The 24,399-nt window shown below is 39.6% G+C and overlaps 1 protein-coding gene across 2 annotated transcripts in view; it reads left to right on the forward strand.

Annotated features, from left to right (window-relative positions):
• Window positions 1-507: 507 nt before the first annotated feature.
• Window positions 508-24,399, forward strand: part of gna13b (guanine nucleotide binding protein (G protein), alpha 13b) — a 52,920-nt gene continuing 29,028 nt past the window's right edge. The window contains exon 1 of one of the 2 annotated variants that reach the window (XM_079644976.1): window positions 508-893. In XM_079644976.1, the coding sequence (XP_079501102.1) occupies window positions 524-893 (370 nt within the window). In that variant the 5' untranslated portion in view covers window positions 508-523. The remainder of the gene's footprint in view (window positions 894-24,399) is intronic. The other variant, XM_079644975.1, reaches the window with a different exon arrangement.

The following is a 24,399-nucleotide window of genomic DNA, read 5'->3' on the forward strand; positions in this document are numbered from 1 at the left end:
GCAGAATGTGCTTTGGGATATCTGCGTAACTGAGTCAGAATAATGCTGATAGCTCCCCTACAATCTGTGCGACCCGCCCAAACATTGAAGCATGGGCGCGTTCACGTACTGTCACTGTAACTATCACTTTTGCTGCGTTCATAAATATTGAGAACAATTTCATTTGTTTGGCAGATGAACAACGCTTGTATAATTAAAGGCTAAGCTTGTAAACATACATGAGACATATAAGTAGATGCTGATTTGAACCTTCATCGTTTTTGTAAATTTGTGATTTGCTATGTATAGCCTACGTATTACTTGTAGACCCTCATGACGAAACCCCATCAAAATGTCAAGAAGAGGTAGGATACAAGTATGTGTTCGTGTGTTTTGTTTTAAAACATTGCCCATTTTCCACCCAACGTTTTCCACAAGATTAACATTACTTATGAAACTTGAAATGAGTTTAGCTGCAGTACAGTGTTAGCGCATTGGATTTCGATGGGTTCACTGGTGAAAGTTTGGTGTGAGAGTTACGTTCATGTGGATTCCCACGTCCCTTGAACGCAGCAGTCGACTGGCTCGCGCAGCCCTCCTCGCTGTCGGTATCGATGAAGTTGTCTCAAAGATGGCGGACTTCCTGCCGTCCCGCTCCCTTTTATCTGTATGTTTTCCCAACTGTGTCCTCACAAGCGGGGAGGCAGAACAATTGCGGAAGTCTAAAGAGATAGATAAGTGTATTCATCGAGATAAGACTTATGTAAAAAGGTTAGTCAAGATTTTATTACTTGGAGCAGGCGAGAGCGGCAAGTCTACTTTCCTGAAGCAGATGCGCATTATCCACGGGCAGGACTTCGATCAGAAGGCCAAAGAAGAGTTCAGAGCCACGGTGTTTAGTAATGTTATAAAAGGTAAGGCTGCAATGGGCACCCATTATATTTGATATGTAGACGCTAGCTCGTTTTGACCTCTGCATGGCCTAATGTAGGGTGTAGAGTATATAGTGGGAAGCTGGTAGCCATGTAGCCTCAGTGAGCGATGGAGGGCTCTCTGTTCCACAGTGCTAGCTTGATTAGCTGCTCCAGAGACCAAGACACGCCCAGGTTATTCTGCTGCTGTAACCGTTGTTAGTGTTTATTTAGAGCTCCCATAAATTAATATTGTCTGTTTCATAGTGTTAAGTTTCTCACAATTGACATTATCCTTTCCACATGGCTGCTGTTTCAACCGAAACACATCTTTGTGGTGTTTGAAGAACCTGACACTAAATCATGAGGAGAATGTTTCTGTTTACTGTAAACCTGCCTTTCGTTATCTGTGGGTAGCCCTGTCATTCCTGAACCAAGGAACATTATCTGAAAGTTTACTCATTAATACATGAAACATCACCTTTTATCATTCTGAAATGTACGTTATGAACCATTACCATGCATCATCTTACAACATTTCTCAATATGTGTTGTGGAAGCACTTTTTTATGAAGTCTGGTTTCAGTTAATATCGACCTCTTCTGGTTGAGTTTATGAAAAGTGGAACTTTTTTGACCATGGTGTTACAGGTGCAGATTGACAGATGGTTCCAAAAGTTCCAGAAACACTAGACTAGCCTTACTCTCCATCAACACTTTGCAGTGTGCTGTGTTGTCTGCTTACAGACTTCATGATGAGCCAATGAAGGTGTCTTTTAATTCCTGTGAGTATTTACCCACAATAATTCACACATGTTGCATCATGGGACAGTTGACTTTTGGTATTAGCTTGAATAACGGTGGAGGGAAATCACAGACAGTCACTAGAGCTGCTGCTAAATTAAGTCAGAGCAACAAAACATTTCCAATTACACCCACCTGCCTAAAGTTGTGTGTCTCAGTTTAGATCAGTTGTGATGTTTGAAATGTGAATTATTCTGCTATGGAATCTGTTGATTGTGTACCTCAGCCTGTACATTACATTACTGCTCTGTGAACTGCAACATTGTTTAAAGTTTCTTTACATATTTACCAGTTTCTTATCATAATCCACATGAACCATTCATCACATTGGCATAACGCTTGTGTGCCACTCAATTCATAGCCTGTTTGTAACCAGAACGGACACCGCTTCATCTTCACCTGCTGCACTCTGTGTCTGCAGGTTTGCCCGGCATTAAAACACGAGAGCAGAGAATATTAATGATGATGTACATTTTGAGTGGCAATGCTCATGATTCTGTGCAGTTCTGTGCGCTGCGGAACAAAGGGCTAACCTTTACAAAACATACTAGACTAGTTTTTCCTTTAACATCAAAGTCGGGGCCAACTTTCCAATCTGACATTAATGGCGCATTTCCACTACAGCGCGGAGCTCGCTTTAAGCGTGCCGGCCCGTTTTTGGTTGCGTTTCCACTTGGCGTAGTACCGGCTAGCGGGTACTATTTCACAGTTTTCTGGCCCCATAAAATCGAGGTTATTTCCTGGCCAACCACCAGGCTGAGTCCGGCTAAGTATGCTAAACTAGTGAGAGAATCGCTGGGAAGGGGGATACAACTACAACAAGATGAACATATTTGACCGTGATTTAATTGTAATACACGTTTCAAAATGATGCCGAAGTAACAACATACTGATACCGGTTAGTAAAAACCATGATTTAATGCTTTGACAAGTCTGCAGACAGACGGCAGGCGAAAAACCTTTTAAAAAGCGTGTTGTCTAAATGGAGATTGATTAAGCTAACGCAGTATATGCTCCGACCGTCCACACTCACAACAACGGCCTATATCAGGGGTATTCAACTAAAATTCAACGAGGTCCAGTTAGAGAAAATCTCTCCATGCAAAGGTCCGGAACTTCAAAATGTCTAAGTTGCTTTATGAATTAGTGTGATATATATTGAAGTAGCCTGCAGCTTTATCAACGTCTGCATGTAATCAACAACTGACTGCCAATCAAATAAAGAAAGTACAATTCAAAAACAACTATGTATTGTCAATTAACATTGAACTATACAGATATACAGTAAATACTGTGGATATGTGTAAGGTTCCTCTCGGGCTGCATTTGAAAAATAAAATAGCTTTTGAAAATGTGTGCATCTTAAAAGTGCTTAAATTTAGATAAATAAAAGAAAGTGTAGCAGCAGCTTGAGTTTCTCTTTTTCTTTGTTAACCGTTTCACATCATGACTTAACAGTTTCAGTCTTTTATAGAACAATATCAGTCTTTACACATCATAACAATTGAACCGTTTTAAAGTTTCTCTTTCTTTCCCTCTTATATTGCAGTCCCTCCCTCACTTTGTTCTGTTCAGTGTGAGAATTGAGCTGGAACTTGTCCACCCAGGAGTTTAAATCTGGGCTGAAATGGTGTCCGGGCCATTCTCATACACATGCAGATGCTCATTGGTTAGCCTCGGTTAGCCTGCGCTGGAACGATATTTACTTTGTGTGACCTCAGTTCTGACTTGAGAGGAAATGTTTGGTCAAACACTTTGTGTTTTGTCTCATAGTGGCATTTTGGCACTTTTAATGAGTGCCACGGTCTCTGAACAAATGTGACACACTGGTTCTGTGCTCCCAGTGGGCAGGATGAACATGAATGAGTCCACTCAGGGTTAAAAGCTCTGTTCTCACTGTCCACTTTCCTCTTCTTGGAGAACACCATGTGTAATTATTTTGTCTCTCCCTGTCTGCCGCTAAGACGCCTGTTCGGTCTCCTCTCCGCTTCTCTCCCTGTATCACTAATTATTCTCTTCACTCACTTTCCTCTCTGCTTCTCTCTGTCGCTCTCTCGTCTCTCCTTCTGTGTTTCTCTCCCTGTATCGCTCACTCGTCTCTTTCGCCCCCTGTCGGCAGCGGTTAAAATAGAATCGCCCCGTCAAAATTGAAATCCCCTATTAATGTATTTATTGATTATAGGTCCGGGTTCGTATAGGTCGGCGTCTGGATCCGGAATGCGGTCCACCTGTTGCCGACCCCTGGCCTATACAGACATAAATAAAGCAGCGACTGTATTCGCCATGACACAGACAGTCTGTGGTTTGTACTTGTTTAACTTTTGTCTAGTTTCTGAACAGATATGAGCAGGGTTCGTACGGGTGCTTGAAATCCTTGAAAATGCTTGAAATTTGACGTGGTGTTTTCAAGGTTGTGAAAGTGCTTGAATTTTGGGAATGGTGCTTGAAATTGAGATAAAGTGCTTGAAAATGTAAATGCCTTACTTTTGCATTAAATTGCTGTCTGACTGAATAGTTCGCTTTTTAGATTAAAAGAAAATAAAGAAGTCGGAGCGAGCTTAATTGCTTCGCTTCTACATAAAACAGCTCTGCTGCGGCCTTCCACGCGCGACCTGCAAGTGTTTTTGTTACGTGTGTGACCTGGGCATTCTGATGAGAATGATAGATGACAGTATGCCAGGAGGTTGCAGTTTCAACTAGCGTTGGCTAGCAGAAGACAAATACAAGCCATGGCTAAGACGAGGGTCAAGCCCACGAGTAGCCTCCTGCAAAGTTTGCAAAAATAACGATGGGAGAGTCGGCACTGACGAGCAACATGAACGGTACGCCGTAGTAGAGTATTTTAGATTAGGCTAACGTTGCATGTTACGTTTGTTTAAGCTAACGTTAGCAAGCTGAATAGCGAACTCGATTGAGGGATAATAATAATTGCAGGGGACAATCATTTCAGAGGAGCGTATCTATGTTAATATGTGCCTCACAGTCGCCATCGTGTGGTGTTCAGAGGATGAAGCACTCACTGTTGTAATTCAACCCAGTCTCACGGCATTTCGTGTATGCTGTGTGTCCCAATTCAGAGGCTGGGCTTCGCAGTCCGCGGAGGACCCTGCGAAATGAGACGGTCTACGGAGCATGTCCTTGTACGTCACCGGCAGTTACCCCTACATTTTGCCGCCCCCGTCACCTAGCAACCAGCTGCAGTCACAAGTGCCAGTAATAATTTCTGACACTAGGCAAAATATTTTCAAACTGTTTTCAAAACTGTTTTCAAAACTGTTTTCAAACTGTTTTCAAAACTGTTCAATATGGAGTCAGATCTAGCTGTACTTATTTTGGTGTTATATAATATGTTTAAATTAAGTTAAAAAATCCCGGCGCATCTGGATAAATTGCGCAGTCTGCTCCTTGCTCCCTATCAAAACAAAATTGTTGCAGTAAGATTTGTATAACAAAAGCAGTTACATAAATAAATTAGCTTTATAATGAATCCCAACAATATGAAAACCAAACAGGGTTTAGAAATATTTTCACTTCATATTATTTTATGTATGTAATATAAAGAAGACATCTCCAATTGCCTGTATATTTTTTATTTTTATATTTTTTTTACAAGTCTTTTTATTTCATTATAGTGTACAATAATCGATTCCATTTCATAGATTGTAATATCACAGTACACTCACTACACTCCCCCCTCCCTCCCTCCACCCGCACATGCCCACACTAACGAAACCAAAAACATTTATATAAAAAAAAAAATTAAAAAAAAATGCTTCTCAATATAACTCAAACAACAGAGCCATGAAAATGTAAATAAACATAAAACGAAAAAATAAATAAATAAATAATCATAAGCCCACATCAAAGTAAAACAAACAAATAATTATACAATACAGCGACAATATAGACAATGACAACACAACTAGTATTTCCGGCCGTCAGGGAAAAAAAGCCACAGAATGCACCATTCCATCACTGGTCATATCTCAGATATATTTTCCAAATATGAAAACAATGGCAACCACAGAGCTTGAAAGATATGTCCATGATTATATTTTTCCAAAGTCATTTTCTCCAGAGGTAAAAAATGTGTTATCTGATCAATGAAAAGTTTAAATGTTGGAGGACGTTCATTCTTCCAGAGTAAAAGTATAAATTTCTTGGCAAAATATGTTATTGTGATTAGTATTTTATAATGTTTGGGGTTCAGTTTAAAGTTTGGCATATCATTTAACAGGAAAAAACATGGATTTTGGCTCATTTCGATTCCTAAAACGGCTTTTGTGAGCGTATGAATTGAATCCCAGAAATGTTTCAAGAGATCACAGTCCCAAAACAGATGCATAAATGTTCCTTCTTTTACTTTACATCTCGGACATTTTGGAGAGTTTTCTTTGGAAATTTTATGCATCTTTCTGGGTGTGAGGTAAAATTTGTTGAGAAATTCAAAGTTTGCTTCTTTGATTTTATTGCTTGTGAATGGAAAATTTGTTCTTTCACAGATATTCAGCCATGTAGTTTCATCTATCTGTATCCCTAAGTCCTTTTCCCAGATTTTTTTTAAGGTTGGAAAGGATGACTGAGTTCTTTTAGAAAAAACTGCATTAAATTCTCTAATTTTACCTTTGATCGTGCTCGATGACATCAATATCTCCTCCTCGTCCAACAATCCCGATCTCAATTTATTGCTTTTAATAATTGATTGGATCACGTTCCTAATTTGCAGGTATCTGAAAAAATCCTTATTTGAAATGTCATATTCTGCTCTTAAATCATTAAATGATTTCAATGTTATATCTTTGTGAAACAAATGTTTCAATTGTTTTATACCTGATTTCGTCCATTTGTTTATATTGATTGACAACAAATATTTGCTAAGATCAAGATTGTTCAAAATAGGAGAAAAGATTGAAATACCTGAGTTAACATGAACTTTTTTTGTACAGTCCCTCCAGGCTAACAGTGTATTGACCACTGTAAAACATTTGATCATATTTTTCACCTTATTGAAGTCTTTAACAAATATAAGAGTTTCCACTGGCAGCGGGTCAAAGACACTGGCTTCTATCTGAACCCATAGTGAATCCTTTCTTTCCAGAAACCAAGATAGTACATTTCTTAATTGAGCTGACCAGAAGTAGTGTTGAACGTTGGGAAGACCAAGACCCCCCATGGTTTCTGGTTTCATAAGAGTAATTAACTTGATTCTTGGTTTTTTATTACACCAGATATATTTTGAGATGTGTCTATTGAGAGATTTAAAATAATCAGCGGATAAATAGCATGGTAACATTTGAAAAAGAAAAATACATCTCGGTAGAATATTCATTTTTATGACATTGATTCTTCCTAGCAGTAATATTGGTAATGTGGACCATTTGGATAAATCCTGTTTGATTTTGTCAATGAGCGGATTGTAATTCTCTTTAAACAGATTATCCAGGAGTGGTGTTATATTTATTCCTAAGTATTTAAAGCCACCTGGTGACAAATTAAAAGAACAAGACTTTTCCAGATTTGCTGTTGGCGTCATATGTAAGAAACAAGCATTCGATTTCTTAAAATTAATTTTAATTCCTGAGTATCTTCCAAATTTCTCTATCTTGTCGAGCAGATGTGGTACTGAATTTTCTGGGTCTGTTAAGTAAAGAATGATATCGTCAGCATACAGAGAAATGTTGTGTTCATCGTTAATCTTCACTCCTTTAATACTTATGTTGTCTCGCACACATGACGCCAGTGGTTCAATTACAATTGCAAAAAGCAAAGGTGACAGTGGACATCCCTGTCTTGTCCCCCTTGTTAGTGAAAAAAAATCGGAGGAACTGCAGTTAGTGATACCCGCTGCTTTAGGATTTTTATAAATTGATTTGACCCACTCTATGAATCGGGAGCCCATATTTAATCTGTTCAAGATAGCAAAAAGAAAATTCCACTCAACCCTGTCAAAAGCCTTCTCGGCATCTAAAGAAAGAAGCAGAGAAGGCTTCTGACAGGTGTCCAAATGGTTTATAATATTCAAAAGTCTCCTTATATTATCAGAAGAAAATCTGCCCTTGACAAAACCTGTTTGATCAGGAATAATTAGTTTAGGTAAAATAATTTCCAATCGTTTTGCTAATAATTTGGTGATAATCTTATAATCATGATCTAAGAGGCTTATAGGCCTAAATGAAGAACAATTCAAGGGGTCTTTCCCATCTTTATGTAGTACAGTAATATATGCAAGATTCATTGATTGAGGAAGTGTTCTGTTGTGAGAGAAGTTGTTAACCATTGACATAAATATAGGTTGAAGTTCAGTCCAAAACTCTTTATAAAATTCTGCCGAGAAGCCATCTGGCCCTTGGCTTTTATTTATAGGCATAGATTTAATTGCAGCCAAAACTTCTACTTCTGTAATTGACGACTTTAGATACTCTTGATCTAAATCAAATAATGTAGGTAAATTAATGTTATGGAGATAATTGTCCAGTTCATCTTGTGAGTAATCACATTGAGATTTGTATAATTTGTTATAAAATTCATAAAAAGTCTGGTTAATCTGTTTTGGGTGGTAGGTTATCTTGTCGTCTTATAGACGAATTGCCTTTATAGCCCTTTCTGCTTGCTCCTTCTTTAATTGATAGGCAAGTAGTTTACTTGGTTTATTGCCGAATTCATAATCATTTTGTCTGATAAGATTCATTTGTGTTATGATTTCATTTGTTAAGTCAATATTTAATTTAGCTCTGGCTGTGTTTAATTGTTTCCAGTTTTCATCTGTTGATGCGGATTTATGAAGTACTTCGCATCTGTTTACTTCTCTTTCAAGTTCTTGTCTGAGCTTAACATTTTCACGTTTTTTAAAAGATGTGTATGAGATAATAAGTCCTCTTAAAGTAGCTTTCGCAGCTTCCCAAATAATATTCGGATCTATAGAGGGGTCATTATTTTCTTTTATATAGTACCTTATCCACATTCGCATTTTTAATTTGAATTTTTCGTCTCTAAGTAAGGAGTTATCAAATTTCCAGCGCCTGGATACAAATTCTCCACTCTGCAAGTGAATAGTTAGATGAACTCTTGCATGATCTGAAATATTAATGGAATCAATTTTACATTCTTTTACCCTATGCATGTATTTTGAGGGAATAAAAAAATTGTCCGTAACTAATTTTTCTAATTCAAATGGGCAAGTTTTGTTTATCACAATAGCTGTCCCTCTACTATGGGTTTTATATGATGAGAAATACACCTGACCTATCCAATCTCTTTTCAATTTAAGATGTTCAGTATCTGAGAGAAAGGTTTCTTGTAAGAAGACCACATCAGCTTTGTCTTTTTTAAGAAGAGATAGTACTTTATTCCTTTTTATGGGATTTCCCAAGCCTTTAATATTCCAAGAATAGATTTTCATGTTTTGCATGCTGACTGCTGCATATCTGTGGGATTATATTTAATATGTTGTATATTTTGGCCCCATACACAACGGATTGTCACTGCTTTTATTATTTAACATTATAACTAATGTAACACAAACGCAAAACACAAAAAGAAAACAATATAACATCCCACCCAAACCAGGGTCTTCTGACCCTGGCAATTCATCTACCCAATTTATTGTAGCCCAGAGAGAAACAAACGTCAGAGAAATGTGCATCTCAGATCTAACGAAATGTCCCCTCGACTACCTTCTTTGTTGGTGTGGTCCGTTACGTCATTCTTTGTTGCCGGAAGCAAAGACACTGGTAAATATAACAAAATACAAATGAACCAGTTCGATCCTGGAAAGTTCTCTTAATGTGTCCTTGCGAAAAACGTTTTCCAAACGTTTCCCCAATCCCAATGACAGTTAATTGAGAGAAGAGGAGAAAAGAGAAAAAATAATGTACATCTTACCTCCACTCCGGTAGGTTAGAAAAATAGCGACTTACTGCAGCTGTTTAACAAAGGTGTCGGCTTCTTTGGGATCTTCAAAAAAAACAATCTTCTCTTTGTAAAGAATACGGAGCCGATGAGGATAAGCAAACCCTCTGAACATGCCTTTTTCGAGGAATAATTTGATCACCAGGTCGAACTCCTTGCGCTTTCGTCGTACCTCTGCAGACAGATCCTGGCGAATGGTGAGTTTAGTATTACCCTCGTGGATTGACATTTTCTTCGCAGACTGCAGTATCATTTCTTTATCTCTGACTCGTAGAAAGCGGATCATAATTGGTCTTGGAGGCTTCCCTGGTTCGGGATATGGTCGTAGAGAGCGGTGAACCCGCTCCAACTCTAGGTTCTGATCGAGGGAGAGTTTGAGACAGGAAGATAGTTTCTGTTGAATATATTGAAGTAGTAATTGGCTGCCTTCTGACTTCTCTGGGAGCCCTAGTAAAACAAGGTTTTTACGTCTCCCTCTATTTTCTAGATCATCCGTCTTAGATTCCAGCGTCTTTATCAACTTTTCGGCTCTGTGAAGGTCCCGTGCTGTAGTTTGTAAGGTGTCTTCTAATGTCGAAATTCTTTGTTCAGCTTCGTCCATACGCTGAAGTTGATTCTCAAGGGCCTGGTTTGTTGTAGCTAGTTCTTCTTTCATTGTTGAGACTTGACTAGTCACAATCTCCAAACGATTATCAATTCCATTGAGACGATTAATTATCTCAGAACGTTGAGATTTTAACTCGGACATTATCTCAGCAAACGAAGGATTTCTATCATCCTCTTGAGACTCATCCTCCGGTTCTGGTAGGTCTTGGTTGCCTCGTGGGTTTCTTCTTGGCATCCTTCCTTCTTTTTCTTTCTTTTTGTAGCAAGAGTCTTTCCTTAGATGTCAACTCTTAACTATAGTCAATAAAGATGTTAAGCTTTTTCTCTGAGTGGAGGTAAAAAACTCAAATTAATCACTGAGGTTGTGCGGAGCTCTCAGCTCAGGCTGCCATCTTGTTCCTCTCGGGCCCTTATTTGCCCGTATATTTAAATACAAAAATTAAATAGGTTTACTTTTCTTCCATGTCGTTTACTATTTGGGTGACTTGAAACCTATGGTTGAAACCCTATGTTGAAACCCCATACTTACATTTAAAAACAAATCCAGCTGAAACCGTTGTAGCCTTTGATGGGACGTTACAAGCCATATTTTTTTTAAAAACTCATTCGTCACCCGTTGCATCCTGGGATATGGTACACCGCGGAGTGTACACTAGATGTATCCTCTAAATTTTGAGAAAGAAGGCTGCATTTGTGGGCCGCATTCGGAGGAGTCTTGTCCTTTTTTTTTTTATTGGGACAGCCTTCGTTTGGTGGAAGTGACGTATGCGGTCTCCGAATGCATCCTCAGGAGGATGCGGCCGCTGAATTGGGACACAGCTATAGTCACGAAATATAATCTATTGATTCGACACAGAGCGATTTTGAAAGCAATGTATTTCTACTGATAGTGTGTTTCGTGCATAAACCAAATGTGACTTGCTCTATCGAAATCAGTCACATTGACCCGAAGACACATTTTATTTTGTATTACTGTTCTGGGGGAATCTCGCGAGTGTGTTTGTGTACCGGGGAAACACTCACAAGAAACACCGGCTGTTGTTATGCTTGCTGTGATGTTACATTAGTCCGTTCTAAGCTTGTAATTATGCCATTACAAGCTTCAAAGTTGTATTTATCATCTGAATTTGCCTAAACAAGTTTAATATTCTGAAAGCCACTACTTTGTTTATTTGAAAACAGATGAAAACAAACTGTTTTTTATATAAAATTGAAGAATTATACAAGTAAAACTACATTTTGCTTTAATCCCATGTAATTGTAGAAGAAACAGTCTTCCTTTGAAGATGTATAAGTCAGGTATCTTGAGTAGTCAAAGTTACATACAAATCATTGTACACATTTGTATATATTATTTTCCACTTGTTACCATTGTGAGTCTATTTTTATGCAGCTCTGCGTGATTTTGTGGCTACAATTCAGGCTAATACAATACCAGAGGTGGAATAAGTACTCAGATCTTGTACTTGAGTAAAAGTAGAAGTACTCAGATCTTGTACTTGAGTAAAAGTAGAAGTACTCAGATCTTGTACTTGAGTAAAAGTAGAAGTACTCAGGTCTTGTTCTTGAGTAAAAGTAGAAGTACCAGAGTGTAGGAATACTCTGTCACAGTAAAAGTCCTGCATTCAAAATGTGACTCAAGTAAAAGTAGAAAAGTATTCTCATCAAAATATAGTGAAAGTAGTGATTGTGCAGATTGGTCCATTTCAGAATAATATATATGATATGTTTTATAATGATTGATAATTAAAGTGTTCTCAAAGCTGGTAAAGGTGCAGCTAGTTTGAATGACTTTGTACACTGCAGGGTAGCTTGTGAATTTATTCCAGGTGGAACTAAAGTCTGATTCAACACTTGATTATATTTCACATCATTCATCCACATCTGTGAAGTAACTAAAGGTATTAAATACATGTAGTGGAGTCGAAGTACACCATGTACCTCTGACTTGTGTTTACTGCCAACCTAAAAGTACCTCAAAAATAGTAATCATAATGTATTGAAAAGTTATTTGGCTGATTGTTTTATATTGGCTCAGACAGGTTATATGGCATGCCCAGTCTACGTACAGATCACTAATTTTAAAATATTAAACTTACTTTTCTTTTCTTTAATTTTTCACCCTCGTATAGAATGCTATCACAAAACACACATTTGGTTGTTTATACAGCATAACGAACATCTGATTTAATGTGAGGCAGGGAAATACTCTTGAGTATAAGTACATGTAGATAAATATGTCATTTACAACAGCTGTAAGATGCTTGAAAAGCTTGAAAATGCACCTTGAAAATGCTTGAAAAGTGCTTGAATTTGACTTTGGAAAAGGTGTAAGAACCCTGTATGAGGAGCTGTGAGCTTGAGTGCTAACAGCTAACGGCTGTGTTGTTTTTCTGGGGTTCTCATTGAAGATGACGTCACGGCTCCGCCTACACTGCGTTAGATACTACCCCTGTTCTTAAACTGTAATGGAAATGCGCCATAAAGTGAGCCAGTCGTATTGAGGCCTAGCCATACCGAGTGATGCCGAGCGAGGTCGTGTAGTGGAAATGCACCATAAGAGACTTCATTTAACAGTTGCATATTCACCACGTGTGTGTGTGTGTGTGTGTGTGTGTGTGTGTGTGTGTGTGTGTGTGTGTGTGTGTGTGTGTGTGTGTGTGTGTGTGTGTGTGTGTGTGTGTGTGTGTGTGTGTGTGTGTGTGTGTGTGTGTGTGTGTGTGTGTGTGTGTGTGTGTGTGTGTGTGTGTGTGTGTGTGTGTGTGTGTGTGTGTGTGTGTGTGTGTGTGTGTGTGTGTGTGTTCAGCTGAGTTAGCTGTTGTAACAGAAGCTTTGTGGCTATACTCGACAACCTTTTTTTGTGTTTGACTTTCTATGTGATCACTCTTTTTAAATGTCAACATGGCCAATGTCACAGCAGAAAATATGCAGTTTTTCACCCTCAGACATGTAATATCTCAATGATAACTAAATGCTGGATACATTAAAACTCAAGAATAGGTGATAACAGGGAGCCCACTGGCTGTACTTCCTCCACTTTAATCCTGTCTCTCTGACTATAAACTTGAAAAACCCTTGCAGTGTAACATGGTTGTTGGTCCACTTGTGTTCTTGACTGCAGATATCAGAGTTGACAGACATTGGTCGCCTTGGCCCTGGCATAGGTTGGTTGGTATCATTAATTAATTATCATAATGTCGCTTGTCTTGGTGATGCTAGTAGATACATGTCTATATTTATCAGGCACATTCATATTTACTTTGATTTATTTCTTTCACTTCAAATATAATTCCTACTTGAAATAAAGACTTTACTTGTGTCATATTGGCTTGAGCTAAACTAAACATGATGCCTCAGCGTGGCTGATGGATTGGGCTTCTCCTCTTTGCCTTGCCTGCACCCCGTCCCTCCCACAGAGAGCAAAGGCTCTTGGAAGTAGCAAAAACTGTGCAACCCAAACACGCAAGCAGAAATGAAATACCATAATTTTCGGACTATAAGCCGTGCCTTTTTTCCCATTTTTCGACCCTGAAGCTTATATAACGGTGCGGCTAATCTATGGATTTTTACAGCTAACGGCCACTAGGGGACCTCCTAAATCTATGGATTTTACAGGTTACAGTCCACCACCTTTAACTCTACGGGCTCTATGGCCGGTCCGCGGCGGGCTCCAGCAGGAAAAGCTGGAGGCCGGAAAAGAGTGAGACAGGTAGCGCGCAAAAGTAAAAGTGGAACCGAGAGTGGTACGAGAGACGGAACGAGAGCAAGACAGACGGACATTACGAGAGCGAGACAGTTTGTGCAAAGGTGTTAAACGTGCGCTGGGAGCGCACCGTTTAAGTTTGAAAGTTGAAAAGTTTGTCTGTCTGAAACGCTATATCAGGGGTGCCCACACTTTTTTGGCTGGTGAGCTACTTTTGAAATGACCAGCTAACCGAGGTCTACCAACCAAAAATAAAATCCCAAATTGCAAGGGTTGCTGAATAACACGTTTTATTTTTACATGGGATAACTACAATGGGGCTGCAACAAACGACTAATTTGATTATCGATTAATCTATAGATTAATGAAACAATTAATCGACTATTCGGACTACTACTGTGTGCCTTGCACAATTTCTCAAACGCTCTTATTTAGCCATCAACTTTTAGATTTAGTTTGAGGTTGTTTTAGGCATGTGGAAACTAACAATGAAGACAATAAAGATGAATACTTGATTCAAAAATACATATATTATTAAATTAACTTAACAAATTGTGAACAAAATTAACATTGCTTTTTATTTGAATTAAATAAATAATATTTCACATCAAAAGAAACAACAATGTTTTAACAAATCTTATTAAATAATCTTATGACAGAACTGGAAACAGAATAGCTGAAACTTTAACAAAATAAATAACTCAGTGACCTCTAATCATTAACCCATGTTTGTATAATGTAGTTAACTCCGTGTGTTGCTGCTAGCATACATAACACCTGACGTGGAAACGTTACTCGTGGATGGGGCTACAGAGCTACTAGAAAGATAGTCGAACCCGGTGCATTCGTCCGTCTGAATGTGGAGCACTTTTGCTAAATGTTTAGACAAATTGCTCGTGTTACCGCCCTTACATGCTAAACACTTTTGGTGACGAGCATTGTCCACCTCAAGACGGGTAACATGTAACCACACCTTGGAGCGCTTCTCTCCACCATCTCCTCCGTGTGTTGCTGCATGTAGCAGATGCGTGTGTGTAAACTGCCCCGCCCCCTTGCAAATTGACGGGGGAGAGAGAGATCTCTTCTGGATTTGAAAGATAGAAAATACACCGACCATAGACGCATTTGTTTGTCTTTTTGCATGTTAGAAACGAGTTGGCGACACTAAGACTAAGAGATAATGTTTGTGTAGCAATAATACATGACCTTTCTCTTTCTCAACTCGCTACTCGGAGGGAAGTCGCTGTCATATGCCTTGTGAACACTCCGATAATGCCTCTCCACGTTACCTTTCTTTGGCAGAGCGACGCTTGCTTTACAAATAAGGCAAATAACCTTTGAATGTGACATCACAAAAAAGATTCTCCCTCCCATTCTGTGTGGAAGTGGTATGTCTTTAGCTTTTTGCTCGTTCCCGCACTCATTTTGTTGTTTGTCTCTCCCGGCACTTGACTGATTTTGTATCGCTTTGCATTCTGGGTTAACAGACTGGAAAGCAATAGGTCGCTTTTTCTGTCAATCAAGTCAACTCCTGAATTAAGTGGCAGGGAGGCCAAGGGAGGAGGGATCAAAACCTGTTTTGTCTATTTTAACGGAGCTGGATTTTTTTTAATTTATGAATGACTCGCGATCTACCAGCATTGCCCCCGCGGTCGACGTACTGGGCACCTCTGCGCTATATGATACAGTACAGTTTACACAGCACAGTACATGTTCTGTAGCTACTATTGCACAATGTCAATAAATCGGAGCTTCCTCAAACAGCCATCTCTTTCCCGACAATCCCCTCTGTGCACGAACCCTTACATATGGTAATTAAACATTAAAACACCTGCGGCTTATAGTCCAGTGCGGCTTATATATGTACACATCATTCAATTTGGCTGCTGCGGCTTATATTCAGGTGCGCCTTATAGTCCGAAAATTACGGTATATGAACGTGTTGTTACCAGAGATAAAGGGATTAGCTCTCATCCCAATCTGCATGTACGCATAAATCATCCACCACCAAATACCAGAAGGAATGAAACAAATGAAATGCACCTACACTAGCTTTTACTGTCGGACTACGCGCTGTGCTTTTAAATAATATAATCCCCATATTTGAGTGAACTGTTTTTCTGCCAAATTTTTCAAGAAAAAAGTAATCAACTATCAAACTTTTTTTCTTGGGACTAATCTATTTTGGATTTTACAACATTAAGTAATTGTGTTACCAGAGACGGACAATTGTGTTTATACTTCCATGATGTTGCAGGGCTTGTGTTGGGGCTGTTAGCCTTACACTCCCTTTGAATAAGTTGAAACGGGGAAGTGGAACGCTGGAAAGGCTTGCTCAGCTTCAGCCAGGGGGAAGTGACTGATGCTAAACGTGGTTAACAGAAAAGGAAACCGTTGGTATCAGCGTCATTTCAGGATAAAAGCTCAATAAGTCAGGGTCCAGGGGAGATTTGTTAACATGCAGGGGAAGTACTGGTGTCTTTTCTGTGACGCTCTTTTGACTTTCGTGTGTAACGTTATGTTGCAGCCAAGTTAAATAAAGATACATGCTTTCATTAAATGGAAGCCCTTTATTTGTTATGCTGTGGTGACATCACTGGTAATGTTTTGACGGTGACATGATCCTGAAAAACAATACTGGTGACATTAATCTGATCTGATACAAACACTTCTTTCTACCTACTTACAAATGTGTTGCTCTGTGTGTAGTGTGAGGCAAGTTAATGCTGTGCAGTGTTTCTCCTAGGTTTACTGCCTTGGCAGGTTGCTGCTCGGGTACCCCCCCGAAAAAAATGTGTATCCTCTGAAGCAGAGAGAGGAGCTGTGGATTATTGTTATTGATATCGTACAGTAACAGAGTATTTGTACATTAAAAAGTAAGACAGTACAGTGTTACACTGTACTGTATTACTTTTATTCAAACTGTATTCCCTTCTTATCATGTAGCCTACTCTTCTTCCTTTCATTGATACATTTAAATCACCTGACTTAACAGCATACAGTGGGGCAAAAAATTATTTAGTCAGCCACCAATTGTGCAAGTTCTTCCACTTAAGGCGAGACACGGCAGGCAAAAACATCGTTTTTCATGCCCATGTCAATTTTGAGATTTTGTGCTATTTTGATTCAATAAGATGTTTTCTTTCAGGCTTTTGGAAGGAAAACGTACAAAATACACATTTAGGTGTTTATTTTACTATAGTTTGTCTATTTCCGTCGGTAGATTTCTCCTAAATTCACCAAAAGTTAGCAATCTAACGTAACATAAAGTGCCGTGACCGCTGTTTGCTCCATGTCATGAGAGGTACCGTTGGAAAGCTCAGGTTCTCCTGCACAATCTCATCGGATCCAAATATGGTCATTTCCTTTGTATCAGCAACCAATCGTGAAAGTACAAAGGGGTCATCTGACCAAAGAACGGAATCTTATTGGCTGGTGTCAATTTCTGACAACGTGATTCGTTCAGATGCGTCACGTGGTGCGCCATGACACTTCCTTGTTTATATTTGCGCTGAAAATTTAAATCTCAAAATGCCGAAACTTCCGCGAAAAAATCGTTCAAAGAGAAGAGGACAACAATTGTCACTTGCACGTAGCAAGGTAGAAGACAAAACAAATGACCCCGAACCTGAAAAACCTTCACTTAGTGCGTCAATGCGCAAGCTGTCACCCAAAGAGCAGGAGAGTTTAGATAGCGCCACACAGCAGTGGCTGATAATACATGTAGCGCGGCTGAATGAACTGCTCAGTGGGTTGATTTGCCCAAATTGCGCAGGGACAGGGCTCAAAGTTAACATCGATCCGCAAAACCATGGTTTCTGTAGCAGCTTAATTTTAGAGTGCAGTCTGTGTGATGGTGGGTACCGCAAAAGTGTGTACACATCTACACGTCTTCAAGACGAAACCAGGAAGGATGTTGCTTTTGATGTGAATGTGAGAATGGTGCTCTTAGCGCACGAGTTAGGCTTGGGCTATGCAGCTCTGAAGAAAATAAGCAAAGTGTTGGGGATTCCTGCACTTCATCTCAAAACCTATCAGAGACATGACAAGAGAGTGACAGGTATAGAAACAGGATTGAGACCAAGAAAACTTGAACTATTGAATTCAGAGTATAACTTATCAGGACATTCAGTTGACTTATTTTTTTCTCTTATTAGTGGCAGAAATAGAGAGAGGCCTGGAGTCACTTCACAGGACAAGGGAGCAGGTCAGGCAGGCTTATGCAGATGTGGACCCAGATGTTGCAGAGTTGCTGAGGGAGGATGCAGAGGCAGTTATAAACATCAGCGTGTCATTTGATGGCACATGGCAAAAGCGAGGCTTCACATCCCATTATGGGATCGGTGTGTGCATTGACATCCTTACTGGATTGGTGATAGACTATGAAATCCTATCATCCTATTGCCATGCTTGTGCTCTAAAGGGAAATGCCAAGCAAGAGCAAAAGATTACAGAAGAGGAGTATGACAGTTGGCGACAGACACATAGTGATTGTGCAAGAAACTTTGCAGGGTCAAGCAAGGCAATGGAGCAGGAGTCAGCCAAGAGGATGTGGGCCAGGTCTGTGAATCGCCACCAGGTGCGGTACACAGAGATGTTGTCAGATGGGGATAGCGCAGCATTTAGGGAGGTGGTTGCACTGAACCCATACCCTGGGCATGAAGTGGTGAAATTAGAGTGCATTAATCATGCCCACAAGCGAATGGGTACAGCACTCAGAAAAATGAGTTCACAGAAAAAGTTAGGAGGGAAGGGTGTAGGGAAGCTGACTGCAAAGAAATGCAAAACTTTGCAAAATTATTACAGGGGGGCAATTCTCAACAACCAGGGTTCAATCGATAAAATGAAGGGAGAAATATGGGCAGGTCTCCTCCACGGCATGTCTACTGATGACAGCCCCTTACACACCAGGTGCAATCCCTCCTGGTGTTGGTATAGGAAAGCAGAGGATAATGGGGAAACACCTGGTAGCCACAAAGAACATGCTGGAAACTTTTTAAAGCGAGAGATGGGGGAGAAGCTTATCCCTGTGTACCACCGCATGTCAAGTGACAGCCTGCTCCAGAGAATGCAGCATGGAGGTACTCAAAATGCCAATGAGTGCCTCAACTCTGTGATATGGGCGCGGTGTCCAAAAACGGTCTTTGTGGGGAAAAGCAGGGTTGAGGCAGCTGCAAGTATGGCCATCTCAACCTTTAATGAAGGTGCCTCTGCCATGCTGGCTGTTATGGAGAAGTTGTGGCTCCAGAGCACAGCTGTTACTGTCAGCGCAATGAGACAAAGTGATTTGCTGAGAATTTCAAAAGCTGAGGCCATTACATCTGCTAGTTTGAAATATAGGCGCAAGAGTCTAAGCACAGCAAAAAAGGTGAAAAGACATCAGCAGGAGATGCAGGAGGGGCCTACTTATGGAGCAGGCATGGACTAGGGTGGCAGTTCTGCAGTGCGTGTGTTACTGTGGTCGTAGTGTGTGTGTGTTACTGTGGTTTTGTTCATCAGGTACATACTGTGTTACTCAGTTTTCAGTTGTATTGTGTTTTATATGTTCTATATTGTTGTTGTTGTAAGTATTAGATTAGATATTGTGTCTGAAAATAGTGTCTTCCAATAAAAAAAATATGGAATTTGACAATACATATCTTTAAAGGTCGTTTTCTCAAAATGAGTTTTTTCTCCTACTCTGAGCACAAAATGTCCACTTCAGTAGCACGTAGACACACCAAACCTTCCAGTTATATTCCTATCCATATTCTGAAGGCTTTTACAGAAGGGTTTGTTCATTTATCATTCATAGCCTGAATTATATAACATTTTATACCTAAAAACATGGCGAAAATTGATATTTTAGGGCTGTTGACAGTATTTTCTGATTTATTTAGTGATAAAAAGAGATATAAAAAATCCCTTCTGTAAAAGCCTTCAATTCTAATATGACAACAAAATGAAACAAGAATTTTGAACCTGGCTTTATCCCCAAAAAAAAATTCGTTTCCTGAAATGTGTTAAAATATGCGCATATTTAATGAGATTATGGCTAATTTGCATATTTAAACATGCTATTTCTGAAAACTTGTAATACAAAAAACAATTGCCTTATTGTAAGTAATTAACTGGAGAAATGTCTAGCTGATATCTTTAAGTTAAAAAAATTACCCTATTCACCTGTAGTGTCTCGCCTTAAAAAGATGAGAGAGGCCTGTAATTTTCATCCAAGGTATACCTCAACTATGAGAGACAAAATGAGAAAAAAAAAAATCCAGAAAATCTCATTTGTCTGATTTAAAAAAAATGTATTTACAAATTATGGTGGAAAATAAGTATTTGGTCAATAACAAAAGTTCATCTCAATACTTTGTTATATACCCTTTGTTGGCAAAGACAGAGGTCAAAAGTTTTCTGTAAGTCTTCACAAGGTTTTCACTCACTGTTGATGGTATTTTGGCCCATTCCTCCATACAGATCTCCTCTAGAGCAGTGATGTTTTGGGGCTGTCGCTGGGCAACACAGACTTTCAACTCCCTCCAAAGATTTGCTATGGGGTTGAGATCTGGAGACTGGCTAGGCCACTCCAGGACCTTGAAATGCTTCTTACGAAGCCACTCCTTCGTTGCCCGGGCGGTGTGTTTGGGATCATTGTCATGCTGAAAGACCCAGCCACGTTTCATCTTCAATGCCCTTGCTGATGGAAGGAGGTTGTCACTCAAAATCTCACGATACATGGCCCCATTCATTCTTTCCTTTACACGGATCAGTCGTCCTGGTCCCTTTGCAGAAAAACAGCCCCAAAGCATGATGTTTCCACCCCCATGTTTCACAGTAGGTATGGTGTTCTTTGGATGCAACTCAGCATTCTTTCTCCTCCAAACACGTCTAGTTGAGTTTTTACCAAAAAGTTTTATTTTGGTTTCATCTGACCATATGACATTCTCCCAATCCTCTTCTGGATCATCTAAATGCTCTCTAGCAAACTTCAGACGGGCCTGGACATGTACTGGCTTAAGCAGGGGGACACGTCTGGCACTGCAGGATTTGAGTCCCTGGCGGCGTAGTGTGTTACTGATGGTAACCTTTGTTACTTTGGTCCCAGCTCTCTGCAGGTCATTGACTAGGTCCCTCTGTGTGGTTCTGGGATTTTTGCTCACCGTTCTTGTGATCATTTTGACCCCACGGGGTGAGACCTTGGGTGGAGCCCCAGATCGAGGGAGATTATCAGTGGTCTTGTATGTCTTCCATTTTCTAATAATTGCTCCCACAGTGGATTTCTTCACACCAAGCTGCTTACCTATTGCAGATTCAGTCTTCCCAGCTTCCTGGTGTCCTTTGACAGCTCTTTGGTCTTGGCCATAGTGGAGTTTGGAGTGTGACTGTTTGAGGTTGTGGACAGGTGTCTTTTATACTGGTAACGAGTGCAAACAGGTGCCATTAATACAGTTAACAAGTGGAGGACAGAGGAGGCTCTTCAAGAAGAAGTTACAGGTCTGTGAGAGCCAGAAATCTTGTTTGTTTGTAGGTGACCAAATACTTATTTTCCACCATCATTTGCAAATACATTCTTTAAAAATCAGACAATGTTTTTTTCTGTTTTTTTTTTTTCTCTCTCTCATAGTTGAGGTATACCTAGGATGAAAATTACAATTACTTTTTAAGTGGGGGAACTTGCACAATTGCTGGCTGACTAAATTGTTTTTTGCCCCACTGTATAACATACCTGCTGCAACCTAATGCTGCTGCTGCTTCTCTGCCTCATCCTCTTTTGCTGGAGGCAATCATATAGATCAGTGGTTCCCAACCTTTTTTCCCAAGTGCCCCCCCAAATGACTCCTGTTGGAAGGGGCGCAACAGCGGAATTAAAGTTTAAAAGTCTCAAAAATGCTACAACTACTGTCACATACTGGATGAATGTTAAGTATTTTGTTAAAGGAGGATGAAAGCTTATTTAAGGAGCACTATTGGAGGGACTTTGATGGTTATTGGACTCAGGATTAATTCATTTGGATTCCCGCTGTATGAAGAAATTAAAGGACGGCGCAGAAGTGAAAACAATTCAAAAAGGGATTAAACTGTTTAAAACAAAGTAAGCCGGATTTTGCCGATGTGTTTATGTGGATTCAAAAGTCGTAAATAATCTACAAAATGGAGGAGTCTGATTGGAGCAACTGTGACAAATAATCCAACTGAAACCGGCATGGACAATGACTATGTTTTGAAAAATGCGCTTATCCAGAAAAGCCCGGTTTGGACACTTTACGGGCAGAAGAAACATTTCTATTAAAGAAAGAATTATACATTTCTGTCTTTGCATTACTGTCTTTACGCCTTTTAATAGCTACTAACTTGAATTGTTATTCAAATTAATTAATCAATTATTTTTTATATTTTATTGTAATTTAGAGACAAGACTTTTAGTGACATCATGTATTGCTTTACAATTATATGTAAAAAAAGAGCGGAGGGAGAATGTGAATACGCCGAGCAGTGGACACTGAAACATGTACATACATTGGATAAATAACATAGGCGTTTAGTTTATTTAATAAAAGAGCACATGTTCAATGTGAAAAGTGACCGTAGATAGATTACTTCAGTTGCAATTTGGTGCTATATATTTAAAAAAAAAAAAGGCCTTGAATTTCAGGAGGGGCGCGGGGCTCCTTTGGCAGGGCGCAGCGCCCCGTCAAGACAATGGTAAGGGAAACACTGCTGTGCATATACAGAACAGATCAGTGTATAGTTATGTTGTGCTGGTTACAATTTAAGTATCAAAGAAGTTAAGGAAGGTGGTGGTTTTTCTTTTCCTTGTTTGTTTTTAATTCAAACCTTTTATTTAACCATCATCGATCTCTTTTTCAAGGGAGACCTGCCCAACATGGCAGCAAGTAGGTTACAACATGAAATGGAAAACAATAAAGGACATCATATTTACAGGGTTACATTTACATACCTAGCGACATTGACAAGTTCCAACAGTACCAAGTATCATTGCACCTATCCGAGCTTTGGAAACAGGCTGCGTAACCATTTTGCTCAGTTTCAAATCTTTTTGAAGACTGTTCCAAGCAAGAGGAGCTGCGCACATAGAAGCTTTCTTACCTAAGTCAGTCCTAGCACTTGGCACATGTAACAAAACCACATCATGTGATCTTAGGCAATAGCTAACTCTGTGAGATCAGAGAGCAGATATAAGATGGTAGTTCACCCAACATGGCTTTGTAGATGAACATGTACCAATGAGTGAGCCTCCGTACAGTTAGTGAAGGCAGACCTGCCCTGGCATACAGGGTACAGTGATGAGTAAGTGCTATACAGTTAGTAACAAACATTTCCTTCTCTCTTCATATGAACCATGCAATTTATTATTTATTGTGCGTTTATTAATTTGTTAAATGATTAGGCTATGTTAAGAGGTGGTTAACCTGTTTATGTTTGGGTCAGATTTTTTTATGTTGACAATGTGGTTTTGAGGTAATTACGCCACCTGTTGACGGTAAGCCTGTGTGAGGGGCTATGGGCTCAAAAGGGACTGGGTTTGGCCCTGGAGATATCACTCTGAAGAATGTTGCAGTAAAGGCAACAGCTGGGACATGTTTGGGAGTTTGTTGCAGAGAAGGCAACACCTGAGCATGTTTACTCTGAATGAGTGATGGACGGCCTGTTTTTGGACTTTTATTTTGTTGTTTAAGTTGTGTTGGTTTGCTGTTTATTGTTTTTGCTGCTGTAAATAAAGTTTTTTTGAGCTTAAAACAACCGACTAAGCCATGTCTCGAACGGACAATTAGAGCCCCGTCACACAGATACCAAGGTATTTATAACAGGCAACCACTTAGAGTACTTTTCCTTGGGTAGTAACAATATTCAAAGTGGTCTCTGGAGTCTTTTAGCTTTTGAAAAGAGCATTACCTTGGTTTTATCAACATTTAAAAGAAGCTTTAGTTCAGAGAGCTGCGTCTGAATAATATTAAAAACAGCCTGTAATTTAACAACAGCCTCCTTAATGGAGGGACCTTCAAAGTACATCACGGTGTCGTCTGCATACAAATGTAAAGTTGCTCCATCCACATTTTTACCTAAACTGTTGATATAGATGGAGAATAAAAGTGGACCTAAAACACACAATTTTTAATGTTTAACCACTCAGAAGACAGCCCATCAAAATGAACACATTGGGACCTTTCAGCGAGGTAGTTCACAAACCTTTCAGAGAGGTAGTCCACAAACCACCCTACTGCATGGCTGGATATGCCAATACTGGCCAGCCTCTGCTTCAAGATGCGATGATCTACGGCAGGGGTGCCCAATCAGTGGAGATTCCCAGTCGATCGCGAGATGTGTCTAAAAATAGAACAACAATATTCTGTTTTATCGTTAATGTCCTTTAACATAATCTTCCTGTGCCAGAATAATGCACTAACGCATCAAAGCTTTGTGATTGGCCGGCGTGACCCCATGTGTCGGGGCGTGGCTGGTGGTGGGCAGTGGGCACTAGTTCACT

The sequence above is a fragment of the Notothenia rossii genome, assembly GCF_949606895.1.
Source record: "Notothenia rossii genome assembly, chromosome: 8".
Lineage (NCBI taxonomy): Eukaryota > Metazoa > Chordata > Actinopteri > Perciformes > Nototheniidae > Notothenia > Notothenia rossii.